This window comes from Cataglyphis hispanica, chromosome 8 (genome assembly GCF_021464435.1).
Source record: "Cataglyphis hispanica isolate Lineage 1 chromosome 8, ULB_Chis1_1.0, whole genome shotgun sequence".
Classification (NCBI taxonomy): Eukaryota; Metazoa; Arthropoda; class Insecta; order Hymenoptera; family Formicidae; genus Cataglyphis; species Cataglyphis hispanica.
This window is the reverse complement of record NC_065961.1, coordinates 459183-481310: the sequence shown is the minus strand read 5'-3', so window position 1 is coordinate 481310 and position 22128 is coordinate 459183. Positions and strand designations below refer to the sequence as shown.

General features: G+C 27.9%; 2 protein-coding genes across 8 annotated transcripts in view; one reads left to right on the top strand and one right to left on the bottom strand.

Annotated features, from left to right (window-relative positions):
* The window catches only part of LOC126851779 (cytochrome P450 4C1-like), a 421874-nt gene that overhangs the window by 170095 nt on the left and 229651 nt on the right, over window positions 1-22128 (bottom strand). The gene's annotated exons all lie outside the window — the stretch shown is intronic.
* The window catches only part of LOC126851766 (F-actin-monooxygenase Mical), a 42268-nt gene that overhangs the window by 17931 nt on the left and 2209 nt on the right, over window positions 1-22128 (top strand). For 3 of the 7 annotated variants that reach the window (XM_050596063.1, XM_050596067.1, XM_050596062.1), the window contains 14 exons: window positions 136-257; window positions 306-530; window positions 1740-1899; window positions 3384-3547; window positions 3713-3915; window positions 4009-4190; window positions 4395-4519; window positions 10439-11048; window positions 12890-15768; window positions 16311-16449; window positions 16669-16825; window positions 17257-17366; window positions 17676-17849; window positions 18597-18711. In XM_050596063.1, coding sequence (XP_050452020.1) covers window positions 136-257; window positions 306-530; window positions 1740-1899; window positions 3384-3547; window positions 3713-3915; window positions 4009-4190; window positions 4395-4519; window positions 10439-11048; window positions 12890-15768; window positions 16311-16449; window positions 16669-16825; window positions 17257-17366; window positions 17676-17849; window positions 18597-18711 — 5365 coding nt within the window. Of the gene's footprint in view, window positions 1-135; window positions 258-305; window positions 531-1739; window positions 1900-3383; window positions 3548-3712; window positions 3916-4008; window positions 4191-4394; window positions 4520-10438; window positions 11049-12889; window positions 15769-16310; window positions 16450-16668; window positions 16826-17256; window positions 17367-17675; window positions 17850-18596; window positions 18712-20939; window positions 21123-22128 lie in introns of all 7 variants that reach the window. The other 4 variants (XR_007687730.1, XM_050596066.1, XM_050596065.1 and 1 more) reach the window with 4 other exon arrangements.

The following is a 22128-nucleotide window of genomic DNA, read 5'->3' as shown; positions in this document are numbered from 1 at the left end:
AATTTGTATAATTTTGAAATATTTTTGATCAAAAGAAATTGACTTTTATATATTTTACTTTATTTATTCATGTATCAAGTCAAATAAGTTATGTCCATGTTAGGTCAATAATAAGATATTTTTGTGTGCACGTAGGTAAGATCGAGAAGACGGATTGGAACGTGAAAGAGATTGAAAAAAAAATCGAAGAGAACAAGATGGGCCGTGGCACTCGTCATGATCGCGTAGAGAGAGTGCCAAAGTGGAGTCGCGAGCAGGTTGGCAAAGAAACGCACAATAGCACTGACGTTCTAGCACTTTTTTAGATGTGTATATGTTTCATTCAGTTTTTAGCTCGGCAGATCAAGATGGAGAAACGGGGCAACGATCAAAGAGACACTTACAGTAAGTACGCTGACATAGACAATACCCTGAAGAATATAGGCAAGAAGATCCGAGAGGGTAGCGCGCTCGGACACAATAAAGTTTCAGCCATGGCTGAACAATTTTCGAATAAAAGTCAGGATACGGAACCCAAGCTGCAGAAATCGGTAAATACGATCTTTACGATTTCTATAGGAAAAAGGTCAATGCAATGTTAGAATTTGTATTTTTTGGTATCTATTTGTATATAGGTATCTATTTGTATTTTATATATACTGATCAGCTTACAAAACATTATACTTTTACGAAATCTTTCAAGAAAGATGCAGATTAATAATAAACTTGTATTTTTGAAGAAATACTAAGAATGTATCTTTTTTACTATATAAAAATATTTATTCTCTTATGAATATGAATTATTTACAAAATAGCATCTAAGATTGATGCGATATACATATCGTGTTTCAAATGTTATAACAGATTATAAATTAGAATTGCTGAGATTAATGAATATTATGTACAAAATGGATCTGTTTTAAATGAATTAGTAAAATATCTCAAACAATTGAAACATATTGAAATTTATGTAAACTTTTTTTAGACAGAAAGTTGAGGATATCAAGAGAAATAACTTGAGATATTTTTTTCATAGATGATTAATTTTGATGATCAATTAGTTAATTTTATTTTTTAAATAGAAATCTATATATTTTTATTACAGAATTTGATTTCTATTTTATTACATTCAATATCTAAAATTTTTAGGTAGAAAATATTTTTTTAGATATATCTATAAATAATAATAAATTAATGCAGAGCAAATAAAAATTATTAATAATTGCTATAAATTGTGCATATATATATATATATTATTATTATTATTATTATTATTATTATTGATGATAAATATTTCCGAAATATCAGATAAAAAATTTTCTCTACGAAAATTATAAATATTAATAATTATAAATAAATAACGTTTAGAATAAGATTTTGCAATAAAAATATAGATTTTTATTTTAAAAACTTATAGAAATAATTTCGAAACTAGTCACCTAAAAAATAGTAGTAGCAAAAGATGCCCGCGTTTGATATCTTTTATATAACTTTTCTTTTGAAAAATTTTTTGTAACTTAATCATGTATGAGATATTTTACTAATTTAAAATATGCATTCTATGTGTGTATCATTCTGTCTGTTCATATGTATATGTGTTTGTGTGCATGTGTAATTGGTTATTATGATAATAATAATATAAAAACTTCTATCAAAACTCACTGTTAAGAAATCTTACTAATAGTTTTAATAATTTTTTACATTGAAAAGTATGGCATTAATAATTGTTATACTAGATTATACAAATTTTATTTGTGTAGAATACTAAAGCCACCATCGTTCTACCAGTGCAAGGAAGTTCAGAGATGTGCCATTTTTGCAATAAAAGAGTTTATTTAATGGAAAGGCTTAGCGCGGAAGGCAAATTCTTTCACCGTGGTTGTTTTCGATGTGAATATTGCTCCACTTCATTAAGGATAGGTAATATTCGTATCTTTCTTCATAATATCTCGATTACAAAAATGTAGAAGAACGAGTTTGTACAATTATTTTATTGATGTAACAATACCAAGGTCAATAGAAATTGCTGAATATTGATATAAATAAACTATAAAATATTTATAGTAAATCTTAATATGTGTATTATTCTCTGTAATGGTATTTACAACTTCGAGTTTTATTTTCAGTTAAAATGATGGGCAAGTAACAAATTAACAAAGATTAGTTATTCACTTTTTGTTAAAGAGAATTTAAGTATAAATCGTAAAACTTGTACTATTATATATACATACAAATAGCAATGACCTATAAAAAGTAATATAAATATTATATTAGTAATATAAATATAATACGAAAAGTGTATTATAAATATTTTGTAGAATATTATTTTTTTTATATGTTGAAAGTTATTTGTGTTTACTTTTTATTTCATTGAAAATTTATTTCATTGAAAATTCATGATAGATAGAATCATTTATGTAAAAACGAAAGAATAACGGGAAAAAGTTTAAAAATTAATCAATATATGGATTTCTGTTCAGTAAAAATTGCATTCTGCAAATAACTCTACAATTAAGAAGCCATAATATCAGACATTTGTAAATATAAATCTTTACATTCGAATGTGTAAATAATTTGTGAATTTAATCAATTTTCGAGTTAATAAAAATTGTAAAGGACATACATATATCTGTAAAAGTACAGATTTTAAATTTTTAACTAGTAACATTCTTTAAAATCGATGTGATCCTTCTTAAAATATGTTGTTAAACACAAATAGAAACATTCTTTTATACGTGCCTATTTTGAGATTTGAGAGATAATTAGAAATAATTTGTCAAAACTAATACTTATATTTGATTTTAAATAATTATTATTGTGAAATGATGAAATATGTAAAAAAATATTTTAGACAGAACTTTTATAGTTTTTATGTACTTTATAATTGTTTTTCGATTTTTTCCATTTTTTTGATTTTTAAAAATTTTGAAAGTTTGCAAAAATAATTATGAAAATTGGAATATTTTGAAAAATTAAATTTTTGGAAAATTTAAATACACAGTTTTTTTTTGCATAAAAAAACCATAAAAATATTGCTTAAAACTATTTTGTATATATCTCATTGTTTCGATAATAATAATAATTTGATAATAAGTGTAGAATCAAATATAAACATTAGCTTTTTGAAGGATTATTTTACCTTTTAAGTCAAAGTAATATAAAAAAAATATATATATATTAGAATTTTTGTAACTTTAACAATATATTTCAAGGAGAATCACATTGGTTCAGCATAGTTGTTACATGTTCCTTGTAAATATATAAACATATTTTGATAACTTGATGTATCTTGATGCAGCAATAAAAGTATTAAACATATAATACATATATATTTTTATTATGTTTCAATAATTTTATATTATTGGTAATAATAATGTGGTATTTTTTTGTTTTATCTTTCATAGGAAATCACACGTTTGATCGCGAAAAAAATGGAGGGCGCTTTTATTGTACTCAACACTTTGGATTATCGGGAACGATGAAGACTAGAGCAGAAAAGAAGAGAATTAATTTGGTGAATAAAGAAAATGTACCCAATGCCGGGATTACATCAAAAACACCAGAAAAGGTATAATATTGTACAATATTTTATAATGATGTAACAAAAATGCATCAAAAGCTATAAATACAAAAAGTTCTAAAAACGGTACTTTCTAAAAAAAAAATTTAAAATTTAAATCTAATTAAAAATGATATATTCTAATGAGCAAACATATGTACATGTTTATATTAGGCTAAAACACCGTTGGAAGGCATTGTTGGACTTGATCTTCTCGATCGTGGTCAAACTCCAGAGAGAATTGAATTTGAAAATCTAGCAGAAATGTCAGATCCTGAGGAAGCTCATAGTCAAATGGACGAAGACGAGTGGACAGATAGAAATTTTGGTGTTTCTACTGCAGAAATGGGGTCTAGTGATGAAATTTCTGATATGAGGCAAGTTACATATATGCATTATTAGTATGCAATATTCTTTGTATTATATAGCTCTATAATATTCTAATATTAATGTTTAATTTTGATACACAGTGATTCTGATGAAGAGGACGAAATATTTAAGGAAGCTATAGACCAGCCACTAACAACCGAAGGAACTCTCGAGTTGGCTAAAAATTGGACACTGCGTTATTCTTATCCACACGCTACAATTGGCCAATCGGATACTGGCAGCAACGAATATGAAGATTCTAGTGACGAATACACTAGTGAAGGTATTTAATCGATTCAAAATCGATAGATAATTTTAGAGCTTTTAATTTTCTCATCATTTCTTGATATTGTATCTATCTCATTGTATTGTACAGTTTTGTAAGGTTTATGTTTATACATCATCATATTACAAGAGATAATTTAATTTCAAATTTTATTTTCTTATATGTTATATATATTATATAACTTGATTTTTTTTCTATTAGATGATGAAAGCGGCACTGCGACTGAAGATGAGGAGGACATCCGCGCTCGAGAACTCCGAAAGCAAGAAGTATGGTTGAAGGTGCCACCACGCAGCTCCGATACTGACACTGGCTCGGAAACAGAGGTGAAACATTCTCAAGGATCTGTAGATCCCATTATAGCTCAAGAATCGCTCATTTCTTTCGAATCTAAAGTAACAATACCCTCAGTATCCAACATGAATGCGAATGATAATGAATCGTTATCCGACAGAAACAATCTCGAAGAATTTCTAGAATCTTCCAACGAGGTTGCATTAACTTCTAGTGAATTAGCTTTAAGTGCAAATAATCAGGACGCTATGACTTCCGCCGATAAAAATGGTACATCTTTCAATGTTATTCAAGAAACTTCCGAAAGTGTAATTTGCGAAACCAATTCAACGCTTTTACCAATATCAGTTAGTACTGATGATAGTATCTCAAATCTAAACAGATCTTTAATTTTTTGTACAAATATTCCTGATAATAATCATTTGGATAAAGAAAATTGCAGTTCTGAATATGAAAGTTTTGTGGATGAAAACATTCAATTAGATTTAAATGGTTTAAATAACAGAGTTGATAGCAATAGTTTGCAAAATGATGTTGTCAATATTAATACGAGAAATTTTCATTCAAACTCTATTGATTTAAGTATAAATGTTAATAATTCTAACTTAAATGACTTAGTTAAGAAATCGTTAGATATAAATAACTTGAAAGAAGATATTGCACAAAATGATGAAACTAATTTGGAACAAGTTGCGAAAATTACACTTGCGGATGCTACACCTTGCACTGAAGTAAGCAAGGATCTCAAGGTTTCTGATAACGAAACTATCCTAAATGTTGATGATTTGCCGGGTGTGGTCGCTTCGTCTTTGAATAGAAATAGAAATTGTCTATCTTCTTCATTATCAGAGACGTATCGAACGATTGAGATACCAAATAACAATTTAGTTACCAGTAGTCATTTAGACGACTTAGTAGAATATTCGAAATCAAATTTATCTGAAGAAGTAGGGATGCATAAACATGAAAATATTTGTGCTATTAATCAAAATAAAGATAGCGAAAATAAGAATATTATCGATGATAGTAATAATATTCACATGAGCGATGTTGCTGATGAAAAAATTGACGTACATGTAGTAACACCAATGATCGCTGCGAGCGTATTACCGAAGTCGATACACCCAACAGTGACAATAACGTCTCCATCTCCAACGCAAGAGATACAGCTTGAAGAACTATCCTTAGAAACCTCGAAATTATTGGTTCCTCAGGAAACGCATTATATTCCGGATTGTGACAGCGCATTTGATAAGCTGAAACGTGACTTACAACAACGAAAGGCAAGGAACAAAATCATAGGAAATGGACTTCGACCATTATCGACCGAGAGTGCTCGGTTAAAAATGAGCAAATATTTCACCGAGAATAAGAAGATAGTTTCGAAATGTCGATCGGCACAAAACGAGAAAGCTGAAGACACATCCAAAATAGAAGTGGTAAAGTTAGATATTAAACCTAGATTATCCAGCAAGATAAATACAGAGAAAATGTTACAGTATTTCGATAAGACCAGTTCCTCAAATAATTGTGACAAATATAAAATTTCCAACGCAACTGGAATCGCTATTAAACAAAATGAACATCGAAACTTGGAAATTGATATTGAGAATATAAATGACAAAACAATTAACACAATTGATCGACAATTTGATCAAATCGAAACGCAGAATGGGATTGCGGAAGATAACGGCATGACCTCTCAATCCCATTTGTCGATAAATGAAATATGTAATGACAAAAGAGAAACATTATATGACAATTTAGACTTAATATATGATGATCTTGTCGAATTGCAACCTCACTCAAATGATATTGATATTGATTATGTTGATCTTGTGTCACCAAATATTCCTAAATTAGAGAATCACAATACAGATGTCTCATATTCAACTATAGACCTAGAAACTATTTTACATACAGATACAGAAAATAATCAGAATGATATTACAAATAATATGAAGGAAACAGAAAAAATTAAGTCAATAGAGGATATTCTGAAGAATGACATAAATAATATACATAAAGAAAAAGAAGTTAATATGAATTTAAATAATAACATGATAGATAATAGTACAATTAAAAAAGAGGATATAATTAATATTGATTCGGAGAACAGTATTTTAAACAGTGAAGCAAATGAAGAAAAGAAAGAAAATTCGATATTTTCAGACAAAACTGCTCTAGATAATAATAACAAAGAGATAAAAAATCAAGTAAATATTCTGGATAAAGATACGGAATTATATAAAAATTTATTATTTGAAAATAATAATACAAAGTTAATTGCTTCTTTATTGTTAAATAATAATACAGGGGAAGTTATAAAACATAATATAATGCATAAAAGTGATACGATTTTAAATAAGAGTATACCACGATTTTTTTGTAAAGATATTAGAGCTAATTCAAAATCATTGCCTGAATTAAGAGATACAATATTTGAAAATGTGTCCACGGCAAAAATTGCAATTGTCGACAAAGAAATGGATGCAGCTGTCCACGTTATAGATACAAAGGTTGCAAATGATAATTCAATACAAAATTGCATTCGAGAAGTTCCTAAAAGATTGAAACAAGAATGTTTTTCCAATGAAATTAATTTTTCTCAAAATAAAGCAACGACAACTTCTAATTTATTCACATTTTTTGACGAGGAACTTTCTCCGCCTGAAATCCCGGTAAGAAAAAAGTCTGCGAAAAGAAATTTGAAACCTTTGTATCAAAATCAGGATGTCGAAGATATATCGAAAATACAAACTATGCCTGAAATCCCGGTAAGAAAAAAGTCTGCAAAGAGAAGTTTAAACTCTTCAAGTCAAAATCAGAATATGGAAGATTTATTAAAGTTACAAGATCAAACTGTAGACATTTCAAAATTACACAGTCAGAATGACAATGATGTTTCTAACATCCAAAGTCAGGATGCTGAAAAGCCTTCAGAAATGAAAGCCAAGGATACAAAAAAAGTCGCAATATTACAAAGTCAAGATATTAATAATACTCCGAAAATTCATCATCAGGATGTTTCAAATATCCAAAATCACGATATCAAGAGCATTCAAAAACTCCCAAAATCAAATGTCGAAAAGATACAAAATGAGAACACAACGAATTTTTCCAATTTAGACAACGAAATTAGTAAGGATAGCATGAATATAACGACAGCAGAAAATCGAAATGCAGATGTAAAGTTGCAAAATCAAAGTATATCATCGACTAAAAATGCTCATTATTCTACAAATCGATGTTTGCCAAATAAACCTGAGGAACCCATAAAATCTATTTCTTATAGTAATCATTCGAAGAAAGACAAATGTGCAATTTCGTGATATATTGATATAATGTCACATTAAAAAATTTTGATATAATATTTTACAAAAAAAGCTCAACTTGAATTATATTTGTTTTGAGGTTTTTCGATAATTATCAAAGTTGATAGTTTTTCTATTGTTTTTTGATATAAAAAACTTATGAAAAAAGTATAAAAGTTTAGAAGTACGTTTTTAAAAAATATTTGAATGCGTAGATAATTGTTGAATTATGAACGACTGAAAATAGAGTTTTTCGCTTCAATTAAACTCAAACATAAAATACAATTAGGATAGCAAAATTTTATTTCCGCATAATTCGAGTAAAATATGAGATCTTCAATTGAAAGCTTAATTTCGTCTTAATATATTTCTTTAATATTAACAATTAATAAGTTGATAAATATTCATAAAACCTTATATTAAACCTTATATTTCACTGCTTTTACACACACTGACATACATATATGTTTACAGGGTAAAATACTGAATAGCATGTACAAATACACGTACATAACTTTGAATTACATATAGCGATATTTCTGGTTTTCATATTACTTTAAAGTATTCCATTTTTATGTTTGATTATATTCGGTTTCGTTAATGTTATTCAGGGTATTCTTTTTTGTTGATATTTTTTATATTTGTGTGCCATTTCTTATGGTTGTTATATTATCGTTAATAAATTGAAAAAATGAAAATTTATAATTATGCGTTCAATATGAGTATTTAACTTTTTAAAGTAATTGGGAAGGAATATAACTTTTTATGAATATTTATCAAAAATTTTAATATTAACAATGAAAAATATAGTGTATAAACAAAATTTTTGATAACTAAAAGTCAGCTTCAAATTGATTGAAGAATTTATTCGTACACTAACTTGATGCTATAATAATATGTGTTTGCATTATATAAATTGATTATATATTGACTATTGATGATTTTATACATATAATATGTTTGTATGAGTGAAGTTATCAAAGAAGTTATAATTATCTGACTCTTTCTGTCAGATCTACTGTCAGTTTTAGAATTCTGTAGATTTATGAATCTAGATTTTTTCTCACTTATAAAAAATTAAAAATCTATAATTATATTCCACGATTTATAATTCTATGATTATATATTCTATGGATATTTATGTCTCTAATATATATTGTAATTTTGCTTTTACATTATGATTTTAAACTTGAGAAAACTGTGAGATGTATTAATAAAGTAGATAAAAAAGGAACACGTGTATAAATCTTGGCTGGTGATTGACTTTTTAATTCTCAAAGGGAATAGTTTTTAATCAACTGAATAAGGAGCACTAAAGAAAAGGTAATCATTTTGTTGTGTATGAATGGAGTGTTATTGAACTAATTTATTATTAACAGTGACTTAAATCATTAATTGTTTGTGTTTGATTTAGAGCTCGTGTTAAAAATAGCAGTTTACTCACCCATTTTGACTAATTTGTTTAAAGATTACCACCAGCCAATACTTTATTAAATGTCTCACCACATTCTCATTTTAATTACAAAACTTGGATTTTATTATATAAATTTAATATATGTATCAGACAATTACATATATATATATAAAATAAATCTATTATGTAATGCATTTTTTCAACATAGAAAATGAATAAAAAATTTCTGGATTCTTTTTTAAAGATTTTAATCACAATCATGATATGATTATTTATAATTTTATGAAAATTTATATAAATCACACACGAACAAAAATTATCCCTAAAAAGATGCAAAACGAATTTAAATTTGCATACGAAGAATATCAATTTACATCTAGGGTGTTCCACGGAAAGCTGTTGAAATAAATCAGCTATTATTTTTAAATGCATACAAAAAGCACAAAAAATAAAGTATTTTTGTTATTTTTAGTTCATATGTAAAACTACTAATGTCCTTTATTAGAAGATATTTTACTCTTCTTTTATATGCTCTTTATATGTTATTTAAAAATAAGCTAATTAATTTCAGCAACTTTTTGTGACACATAAAATGTTGTAGTTATTAATCAGTTATTATTAATCAGTTGCTATGTCATTCCGAAATTGCTCTTGTATTTTGCGTGCGTGCGTGCCTGCTGTTATGTATAAAAATTAAATGTGAAAGAGAACGATCTTGATAATATTTGAATTAGTTTTTTGAACATTTATTACATATAACATAATAATATAATGTGATAAATTTTAATTTTAATCTTTTGTTTAAGTTAGTTTATTTATTTATTTTTTAAATATTTTTTGTGTTCTTTTATGTCTACTTTCTTAAAATTTCTTATCGTAATATGCGATTATTTGAAAGTTTAAACTTACATATTCTTATGAAAAAAAGAAATTCTGCGATATTTTATTAATCGAGCATATTTTTGAGTCATAATATAGTATACTGATGATTTAGGCAACACTTAGAGAAATAACATTTTTTTTATTCACATGCATTTTATAAAACATGTACCAATATACACATAATAGAATTGCATCCAACGCACACTATATAAACAAAATATTAGCATATTGTGGCTCTTTCTTCACATTTGTTTTTTTACACTAATTTACTAAAAACTTAACTAATATCTAGCTATATATTCGCTGTAATATTCATTCAGCACAATGGCTTTGTTTCGTAGGTTGTATCATCGGAGGACGCGTCGACTGAAGAGAGCGCAGAAAATTCTGCGACGGAGATCTCGACCGATTCGGAATTCGAGCACGATGAAGCGACTCCGACACAGCACGAGATTCCTGAGATTACTATTAATGACTCGTATGTGCGGAAAACAAGAGGTACTTATGTTGAGCCGAAGAAAGTGCAGATAAAGAGCAAGATGATCTCTTCGATTAACAGCAACATAAAGCAAGACAAGAAGCAACAGGGTACCAGTAATGAGCAGCTTATGAAGGACAACCAAATTAAATACGAACCGAGCAAGGAGGTGAACTGCAATGTGACGGCTTCTGTCGACCCGAATAGCCGAACACCTTTGCTAAACCCGCGAAAGGGAGATTATCTTTTGAATCGCACTCATTCCACTGGAGGAATCGCCTCAAGACTCTCTTTAGAGTTGAAAAAACGTTACTTACTGGGCGGATCAGTTTTGAGTGGCTCCGTTGTAAAATCAGGTTCAACGTCAAACGTGGACACGAAGTTAAGGAACTTCACTGACGCGATCTCTCAGCATCAAAAATTGTTAAATCCAGCGCCTGAGCCCAGTCCTACCATGCAAGCATTTCTACAAGGTATCTTTATAGTTTTATATTACGTTTATGTTTTTTTATATCACATTTCTGTGTATAAATATAATGAAGGCACTATAAATATTCTGAAGAGTATTACATTAATGTGCGAGAAACAATGGATAAGTTATACTATATATTAAAGGGATTACTTGCAATCTATCAAAAGCTCAATTCTTCTCTGAAAATCTCTTGTGATTTATGATTGCTTATGCTAGGCATTCATAGTTTAGGTATCAGTACATATATAATGAGAGAGAAATCATCATCTCTCTAAAATCACATTCTAATTAATCTTAGCTCGTAGATTTCTCCATAGCAGTTAGTGCCATACATCCATTGTGTGATTGATAAAATATGATATAAAACTAGTCCATCGTTTGCTCGTATATATTGTCTTGTGGCATAAGATGTGAGATCTAAATAGTTTAATTGTAAAAACAATTGCTCAGAAAGCGAAAGACTCGGGTTTAATTTCTGATTCAATCATTCTCGTATTTTACATATTATTTTATTCCACAAATCTCGTCTTCTAGTAATTATTTGTTGAATTGAAAAAATTGAGGTGCCTTACAATTATGTTGGATCTGTGTTATAGATGAATGACTATTATATCTGAGCTTGTGTCTTCTTTCGCTATGTAAATTTTTGTTTATTACTTGGATATATTCAATATTATTTAAAAAATGCTACACACACACACACACACACACACATACAGATAGTGTTTTACATAAAAAGTTACAAAGTGCTTTTTCTCCGAAACTTGACGGTGTGTAACAAAATGTTTTAAACAAAATTTATAGTGTTTTGAAAAAGAAAGAAATTGATTTCAAATTTTAAGTGTCATTTTTCAAGATCATGAGATCAACCTAATTCTATTTAAATGAACCGATCCTAATTTTAGTAATTATTTACATTAATGGACATCTCGCTAATAATCTTGATCTTCACATATGTTGTAAAAGTGAAGTTGCTAATTAACATTCACTTTGAATGTAAACTTTTTTCATTAAATATTTTAAAAACTATACGAGATCGCCAAATAAAACAAAGTGAATATTAATCAGCAATTGCACCTTTACAACATAGTTGAAGATCAAGGTCATCGATGAGATATCCGTTAATGTAAATAATTATCCTAATTTTTTTATATAAATCGATTACTTGCAATATTTGATGCAAAAAATTATAAGGATAGAATATTAATATATAAATAGAATTATAAGGATAAAATGATCAAAAATTGAATAGTTTAATACGAAATAATTTATACTCTAATTTGACATATGTGACATAAACTATATGAAATATCTTGTAAAATTCAAAAATTTATTTTTTGATAATTTTATCCCTCAATATTTTCATGCATAAAATTAGAAAAATTAATTGGTATAAAGAAAACACAGTTGTTTTTCAGAAAAAATATATGTAACTTGCAAATTCATATTTTTTCTTAAAAACTATGCGTTTTCTATACATTGATTGAGACTTTAGTTGAAATTCAAGATTATTAACTATTTTTCCTTAAAATCCTATAAATTTTGTCTAAAACATTCTTTTGTACGTCCTCAAGTTTCGGAGAAAACATCTTGTAAGACTTTATATGAAACACCCCGTATGTATATACATTTATAATTTCAATATTTTATAATATTTTTTTATAGTAATACTTTCTTTATAATATCTCTGAATCTTTTAACGACTAAATATATTTTTTGATATGTTGCAATAATACAATATGATTTGTTCTCATTGATTATTAATCAGAAAGATCGGGGAAATCGATAAAATTACTTTCCATCTTCTCAATACATCATATAATTATATATAATTTTTTCAAGGTGCTAATAAGCTGCGAACCAACAATGCGCCACTTTCTCCATTATCACCTACGATTTTATTTTCGCGACAATTTTCAACCGATCGCTGCCGAAATTTATCAAACGATATCGCATACAAGCCGACAACGCCGATCGAAAATCCGTCCAAAGCGCAGCAATTACCTGACTTGGTAAAGGAGTCCAGTATCTTGAAATCAAAGACAGCACCTAACATCTGTGGTGAGTCTTCGATAAAAGACAGAGAGTTAATTGACAAACCAGTGTTTCTACATCAAACTAATAATTTGACCAAGGATTCCATAGAGGATATGAAAAGCTCACAGAATACAGAGAAATTTCTTTTGAGCAACACGGAAGAAACTAATGGTTTCAGACCGCGTAGTCCTCTTCACGAGACGTCCATTGTTGTGCCGCAAGTGAATTGGAACAAGAAGAAAGAAGATAAAGATGCCAGTTCGGGTGATTCTGAGATAGATAGCGATTCGTTATCTTCGTCCGATTCTAATGAAGCGGTCGAGAACGATCAATTTGTTGCTATAAATCTTTCGCCGCCTAGATTACAGATTCACAGTACTGATGGTGATCTTCTACTCGACGAGGGAGTTGATCGATACAAGCATTACGATCCCGACGATGGTCAGAGTTTCGAGCCAGACTCTATCGAGGTCTCCTTCTTGCAGGATCGCCGATTAGTCGAGTCATCGAATGCCGATTCATCAGTAGACAACGCACGTACTGTTGAAACGCTGAATAATAATATGGAACAATTAGATTTGCGGGATGATAATAAAAGAGACTGCAACAGTTCTTCCGAAGCTTCGGTGATGTCTAACAAGCAAGATGATTCCGAAGAGAATGACATTACCACCGCGGCATTCACCGAAACAGAGTTCTCCGAATGGGCTCGCGATGGTGAAGCTTTAGTCTCGGACGATCTCCGCGATGTAGAGCTGGACATTGATCCTAATTTTATTACTGTACGAAGAAATAACGCGAAATTAACTTCCACGCCTGCCAGAATTGCCAAAGAGGAGGATACAGAACTTGAATATTCTAAGATCGATCGGCTAGTCGATCATAAATATCCAAACAATAGCACATCGAAACTATTGGTCAATGGTGAGGACATTAATTACATGGATACAGACAACGAATCATTGTTAGATGACAGTCTCCAAGACGCTTCCAATATTGCAATGTTAAGAAACCGAGGTTACATCGAATTCGTAAACGTCAAGACGATTCTTCCTGATATCCCGAAGTGCAATTTATCGATCGCTGATGCGCCAATAGCAAGATTGGATTTCGAAAATGATTTCTACAGCGAGGAAGAGGAAGAAGGCTTCAAGGATGCCAATGTGATCGAGATTGATCCTGTCACCATGGAGGATGTGATTGGCAAACTAAACGAGCCCGTTGTGAATAATTCATCAACTAAATCAGAAATTCAAAAAGTCGAAGAACAAAGCGAAGAGAAGTTTAAGGAGAGCATGACGCAAGAGCCGTTGGTAGAAGCTATTAACAAGGAATTGTTCCAATCAATAGAGGAAGATAGCTTATTGGTGATGGAGCCGGCAGAAGATACAACAACCAGTGAAGTTGTCACAGTACTCGCCAGTCCGGTTAATCCTCAGGTATCTATAGTTCCTCTAGAAATGATGGAAAAGCGCGACGAGCCAGTCAAAGCGGATTCCAACAACCCAGATTATTTAGAATACGTAAAAAGGCTGCAGTTTAGAATCGCGGAATTTAGCAACGCGAAAGATTCTATCGACGTAAGAAAATCGAAGCGGAAGAACTCGAAGAGCATGGCGCAGACATATACTGCGGAAATAATTGCCGAAGAGATCAAATGTCAGGAAACAACTGCGAATAACAGTAGTATCAATTCACCGGCAACTTCGCGAAAACTTGAAGAGATCATCAAAGAGCGGTCGAAGCAGAAGAATGTTATTCAGGATCTCTTGATGGATAAGGTTGAGGCTCACAAGCAGAAATCAGCCGAGAAAAAAGCTCGAAGAGCCGCTAGAGCTTCATCCTTTACTACAACAATGTTATCGCCGATGAAACAGGAATCATCTAATGTTTCTTCCATTACAAGTAACAAGTTTGTGCCTGCTTCTATAATATCACTAACAAACAGTCCAGATGGCACAACTTCCGACGAGGCACACAAATTGCCGGATTCTTCAGTGTCTTCACACTCTCGTGAGCAATGTGTTCAAGTTGAAGCCAAAGAACAAATTCCAAAGAAGGCCGATCAGCTAAGCCAATTGCAGATGACAGACAAAAGACCGACTAGTCTAGAGGATCTTTTCAAGACGCCAATCGCACCGCAAAGATTTAAGAGCGAAGAAGCAAGGAGAACAGCCGAAAAGGCTAGGCAAGATGCCAGAGAGCGAGCTAGATTGAAGAGTGACGAGGATTTAGGTTTAAGCCCCGAAGATAGAATCAAGGAATTAAGAATGAAGATGACACGCAGACAACTTTCGATGGACGATGCGAGAAAAGATGATACGCCAAAAACTGAAAGAGCTAGATCGTATTACTTTAGCGCAGTAGATAATTCCGAATTGAAATTACAAACTAGTAAGAGTACGGACAATATGAAAAGTATCGCGAAGAAGATAAATTTTCAGAAATTACCAGCGGCTAACGCGAAATCAATGGACGAATTATTGAATACTGCAGGTTTATCGTGTTCGGATAACAATAGTGCAATAATTAAGAGAGATAAAAAGAAACCGAAAGATACAGAGAGAAGAAAGAGTATTATACAAGCAGTGTCGGATTTTTTTTTCAAGAAGGAGTCCACTCCATCACCTACTCAGAAAGATAAGCTGTCAATGTTTCGATTGACTTCAAAATCAAGAGGAAAAGTGAGTATTATTTGACCTTTGTTGACGTAGAAATTATTTATAAGCATTAACATTAATTCTTTTTGACAACTTTTATATTTTAATTGTTTATGTTCTACTTTTCTACGTTTTTATATCACTGAAGAGAGTTCAATCTAGAACAGAAACGTTTGCGTTATTATTGTTGTTTATTTTTATACGATTCGCGACATGTTTGTTTTTAGGCTTGAATATTATTTTTTTATTTTATTAAAATTCTTGCGAATAATTTAACTTTTGATTTAATATATATTGCATGTAATATCTATCGCTATTTGTTCTTCGAGTCTGTCTATTATTTTGTTTAACAAAGCAGATCTATAATTGTCAATTTTTATAATATTATAATATTTTATAATATACTAATATTTATAATATTATTGGATTGTTTCTAAATTTTTTTTTTAAGCTATTATTTTATATTTTTTACTCTATTATTATTTCATATTAAAAACTTATGATTCAAAATAATTATTTAAATTTTTATTTTTAATTCTTAATTGATATCTTAAAATTCTTTGCAGTTCGACAAAACTGCCTCATCAAAATCTGATACAAGACCTAAAAGTATGTGCGAAGACATACTTGTACGAAATTTTATTACTGAAAATTCACCACCCGTGCCACCACCACCACTTAATTATTCTAGCACCCAAGTATCAGGTATTGATTATATAAATATTCTTTTTTTGCTAATTTTATGAATATTAGAACATATATTATATAATTATTTAATTTAGCAAAGCTTGTGTATTTTTGTGTGATGAACAGATGTATTTGTTATATATTTAATGATAACAAAAATGTATGAATTATGTCATTCCATCAATGTATCAAAAGCAAAACAAAATATTACATAATATAGCAAAACAAAAATCTTAGAAATTGCAGATAATAGTTTGTCGGATGATGATACAAAAACAGCTGCTTTGTCGACATCATATACACAAAAAGTTACTGCAACTGAAGAATCATGCAATAGCGTTCCACGTAAATCAAAGTCTGCTAAAAAAGTATCTAGACAAGCTCAATTAAAGAGGTAAGAAATGTACTCTTATGTAATGTATTCCAAAAAATTAAAAGAATAACACATGCTCAGTTAAATACATTAAATTTTTGAGAGAAATTTTAGAAAAATTTTCACACAAATTAATATATAAATATATAATATAAATATAATACAATATAATAAGATAATCACTTTATTTATATGAAATGTTTTGAAACTATTCCTTTTAAATATAACTGATAAATATAGCTGATTTTTTATTAATGAAAATATTAAGATAGATCATCGTTTATGTGTTTCCTAATTTCATAATTTTTGAAATCTTGTAGAAGATATCCTCGCCAATAAATTGGATGAGTTAAATTTTGTTTCATCATTCCTGCACGCTTAATATACAAATGTTTAGGAAAGCAGCTTTATTTTGAAAACATTGTTAATTTAGATATATTTTATATATAAAGATTGCGTATGGCTCAAGAAATACAGAGAAAATTGGAGGAAACTGAAGTGAAACAGAAGGAATTGGAAAGCCGAGGTGTAAGTGTCGAAAAAGCGCTGCGTGGTGAAGGAGGTAAAATATATTTTATATACATTTACATATGGAGATCCTGATTTTCTTAAAATTTTTATTATAGATATATTTAATATTATACATACATAGCTTTTTGTTTTTATTTGTAAGTCGTAAATTTTATAATTTTTATTTTGTTTGATATTCTTTGATTAATTTTTTAATTGTTTTTTTACACATTTTTTATCAATATAATATAATATTCAATAAAAAATTTTAATTAAAATATATTGTGAAATAAATATGTCATGCATCATATATAGAAATGAAAATAATATAGTTTGAAAAATTATACATAACTTTATTTAGATTGTTCCAATCATGAAGAAGCCGATTTACTTAGGGAATGGTTTGATCTTATGAAGGAACGCACGGAGCTGCGCAGATATGAAAAAGAGCTTCTAGTACGTGCACAAGAAGTTCAATTAGAAGATCGTCATGAACGATTACAACAAGAATTGCGCGAACGTTTAGCTAATGATGGTAAATATTTTCTTTTTCTACTCATTAATTTGTATAACAATTTATATATATATATATATATATATATATATATATATATATATATATATATATATATATATATATAATTACAATTAATTGAATATAGATGAAAGATTTTGTAAAAGAGATGTATAAAATATCCTGCTAATAATATAGATTTAAACAATATTTATAGTGATTTAAAAATATAGTGCATAACTAATTGTAAATTAATACAGCATTTGTAGCAGGAAAATATTAAAGTAACAAAATATATTATAGTCACTTTCATAAATAGGATTGTAATACGCAAATTTTATTTCTTAATTGTATAATTCATATTTTTTTTTTTTTTGTAAAATGTTGCTTATTATTTTGTCAAATAACTTAGCTCATTACATATTAATATAGTACAAAAAAAGGTAATATTTTTCATATATTAAAAATTGGGCTATTTTTAAACCGTTGAAACTCAGTTCGAAATATCATTGTAGACAAAAAATTAAAAAAGCATTCTGAAGCTTGAGGTTTCAACTTTAACATGCTATTGGTAGTTTTTAAAAATCTTTTTATCTTTTTTATTTTTTGTGCTTCAAAAAAGAATAAATATAAAAAATAATAAAATTATTATAAGAATATATATGACCATGTCATAAATGAAATATTGCACAATATTATGAAATAGAGATAAAATAATTTGATATGATAAAAATTTATGATTATGATAAAAATTACATTATTTTATAGATGATAAGAAGACCAGTGATGATGTTAAAAAGGAAGGAGAAATCTTGACGGAAATGTTGGAGATAGTCGCAAAAAGAGATTCCTTAATCGCTCTATTAGAAGAAGAACGACAAAGGTGGTGTAGATCATCATGTTTAACTTGCATTACATCCATATATGCATGTTACATCCGTATTTTGAAAATACTTTCGCATAACTCTGAGTATTTGTCTTGCATTTTGAGATTGTTAATTATTTTATTTATATATATTTTCTTATTTTATATAGCAGAAATATTTATCAATTGTAATAAGGAGTCATTAGCATGTTTCGAATTTTAAAACTTCTCTGGACATTCATACGGAATGTCGCCAATCAATACGTGTACGCCTTTTTCGATATGCAATTTGCATAATACTTCATTATTTATTGATTGTGAATAATTGCAATAATATGTATGCACATTTCTCCTAAATATAATGTTATCTTTTTTAAAAAGCAATGCATTTTAAGTAAGTTGATGAGATTTTTCATATGATTATTTTACTTTGTTTTTTTTTTTTTTACTTATTTGTTTCACTGTTACTTTTCATCAATTTTTATATTTATTAGTAGATAGTTTGAAATAACTTGCATGCAGCTTGGAGGGGGAATGATAATCTTTTCGTAGTGCATGCAAAGAAAACAAAGTTTTTAAACCCTGTGAAGAATTAAATCTGGATTTCTAAATCACGAACCATATTGAGCACGAATGCATATTGAATTTGAGTAAACAAATAACTAATTACAACAATCTGTAAAATGCTTAAAAAATGATTAAAATGTTTATTTGCTTTCAATATTTAATATCTCAAAATTTGTAAAATACACAAATTTCTAATTCTAATATTTTTCTCACATATGGCTTTATTTAAACGATCTAGGCACAAAATTAGAAATAAAAAAATTTCTTATTAATAACAAAATAATTAGATAAATTAATCGTAAAACGATTTAAATTAATAAAATAACGATTAAATTAATTATAATAAATAAAATTGCTATTCTTAAATAGCCGTGTAATTCAATTTAGAAAATGTAACGAAAAGTATACTCGTACATATTATTAATCATTCTAAATATTCTTAAAATATAATATAAAAAATGAAAACGAATATAATAATAGGCTAATAGAGCTAGACGCAGAAAATTATCTTCACGAAAATTTAATTTTCAAAATATAGTTTAAATTCTTTTTCAAACCATCTTCAACAACTATCAGACTGTTCTATATCAATGAAATGATTTGGGGGGAATGTTGCCGTGCAGGAATCTTCATTATAATAATAAATAAATCAAAAAGTTGATTTCAAATATGAATTCTTCTTTGAACCCATTGAACAGTTTTCTTTTTCCTCTTCCTTTAGAATCAACCTTGATTTTTCTTTTAGAATCTTGTTTTAGAAAAGATACTGCTTCTTCTATGTATTAAAAATAAAATAATTTTTATGTGAATTTATTTCCTATTTATGAACTCGTTTACCTTTTATCGTCTATTCTTCTATTCCATCTGAGGTTCACAAGGCTTTTTATAATTACTCGAAAATTCTTATTTACCTAATGAATAAAGATATTTGAATTCATAAAAAATATTGAGCATATAAACTTCCAAGCCAATAAACTTCTTACCAATATTGAAATAACCATTAAAAGCAAATATATCATTTGCTATTATCAATAAATTTTCTAATCTTTCTTTCTATTAGATGATCTTTTGATAAATATAATATTTCTATGAGAAGATTAATGTGTTACAATCAGAATGTTATTTTCATTAGTGAATGGAGGTAGGGGAACATTGATAAAAATATTTATTGAAATAAAATGAATGTTCTCCTCTTTTTATGTAGTGATACTAATATTTATATATTAATAAAGAAAGATTACATAAAATATCTTATTATGATCTATTTGCAAACTGAAAAAAATACAAATAAAGTATCAATAATCGGTTAAATTTTTTTGACATGAATTATTATTAATAATGTTTTTTAGAATTTGACTGATTTCATAAATCTACTTTGGCACATATCTGAACTGTGAATCTCAACACTCTCTTTTTCTTGTTCTATCTCTTTCTGCTGTAAAAGTGGCATAATTATTGATCTATGGCTTTTTTACTCTTCTATTCAAGATTCCACCACAGAATCTCAAGCTCATTATTAAGATTTTGTTAGATAATAGATATTCATTGTCTTATATTTCATGTGTACATTTGAGAATATTGTTGGAAAATAATTGAAAGAGAAGAAAATTACTGCATCTGACAATAGTATTTATAATATTAAGAACCTTTCATGTTTTAATTTATTTTATATGTTCCAGTTTTCTTGGTCCGTAATCTTGAGAATATCGTATACTAGTATAAATAAACTGTGTTGTTTCATTCGAGTGCAAAGAAATATTCTACCAAAACACATTTTGGTAATAACATGATATACGTTATAAGATTTATTCATGTAAGGACTACGATGCTTCATGTTATCATGGACTACAGATTAATGAATCGTGAGTTTGATTGGGATAAGTGGGATATGTGGACAGCTAATTTTTTATGTAAGAGATTGTTATCTGAAACGCTTTTTATTAAATGATGAAAAAATAGTTTAAGTTTCCAAAATGATATAAAATAATTACATTGCACATATTTAAGACTTGTTCAAAAATAATATGCTTGTTTATGTCTATGTTTCCTAATCTATGTTTATTGGCAATTAATCTTTTTACTTATAACAGAATATTTATAATTTTATTAATGAACATTTGGGTCATGTGTGCAATTCATCTGTGTCTGGCTCTAATTAACGTTATTATGTTCGTTTTAATCATATCATATTATTAGGATTTTATCATTATTAATATAAAAAGTAAATATACATGAAAATAAACATATATTATAATATAATGTTTTTAACATCATATTAATATAATTATTATTTATCATTAATAAATAAAATGCTAAACATGCATATATATTTTTCTCAAAACAATTATAATTACAGTTATAATTACAATTATATAATTAACAGTTATTATTTTATAATAATAATAATAATAAATATAAATATAAAAATTTTGTCACATAAAAATATTAAAGATAGGTTGTTTTTAATGTTATTTTGTAATACAAATTTTTTTTAAGATATATAAAATGGTAAAACAATTTTTATTTATAAAAAAAATAAAATATCATTATATTAAAAAATCTTATAAAATTCAGAATATATTTCTGCAAAACCATATTTGCATAAAAAAATATTATGAAGTCAAAAAACATAAAAATTTTTTTAAAATTCTCCAAAAGTTTATATTGTTAAAAAATATAAATTACGCATACAAAAGCAAATTATTTAAATGTATATCAAATAATTATCAATATATCAAATAAATGTATATTAAATAATTTTTCAAAAATATCCTTTTATATAAAAGATAATTTTTTAAAAATATGAAGCAACAAATTGTTTTTAAAAATTAGTTAAAACAATTTGTTAAAAAATAACTAACTTAAAAA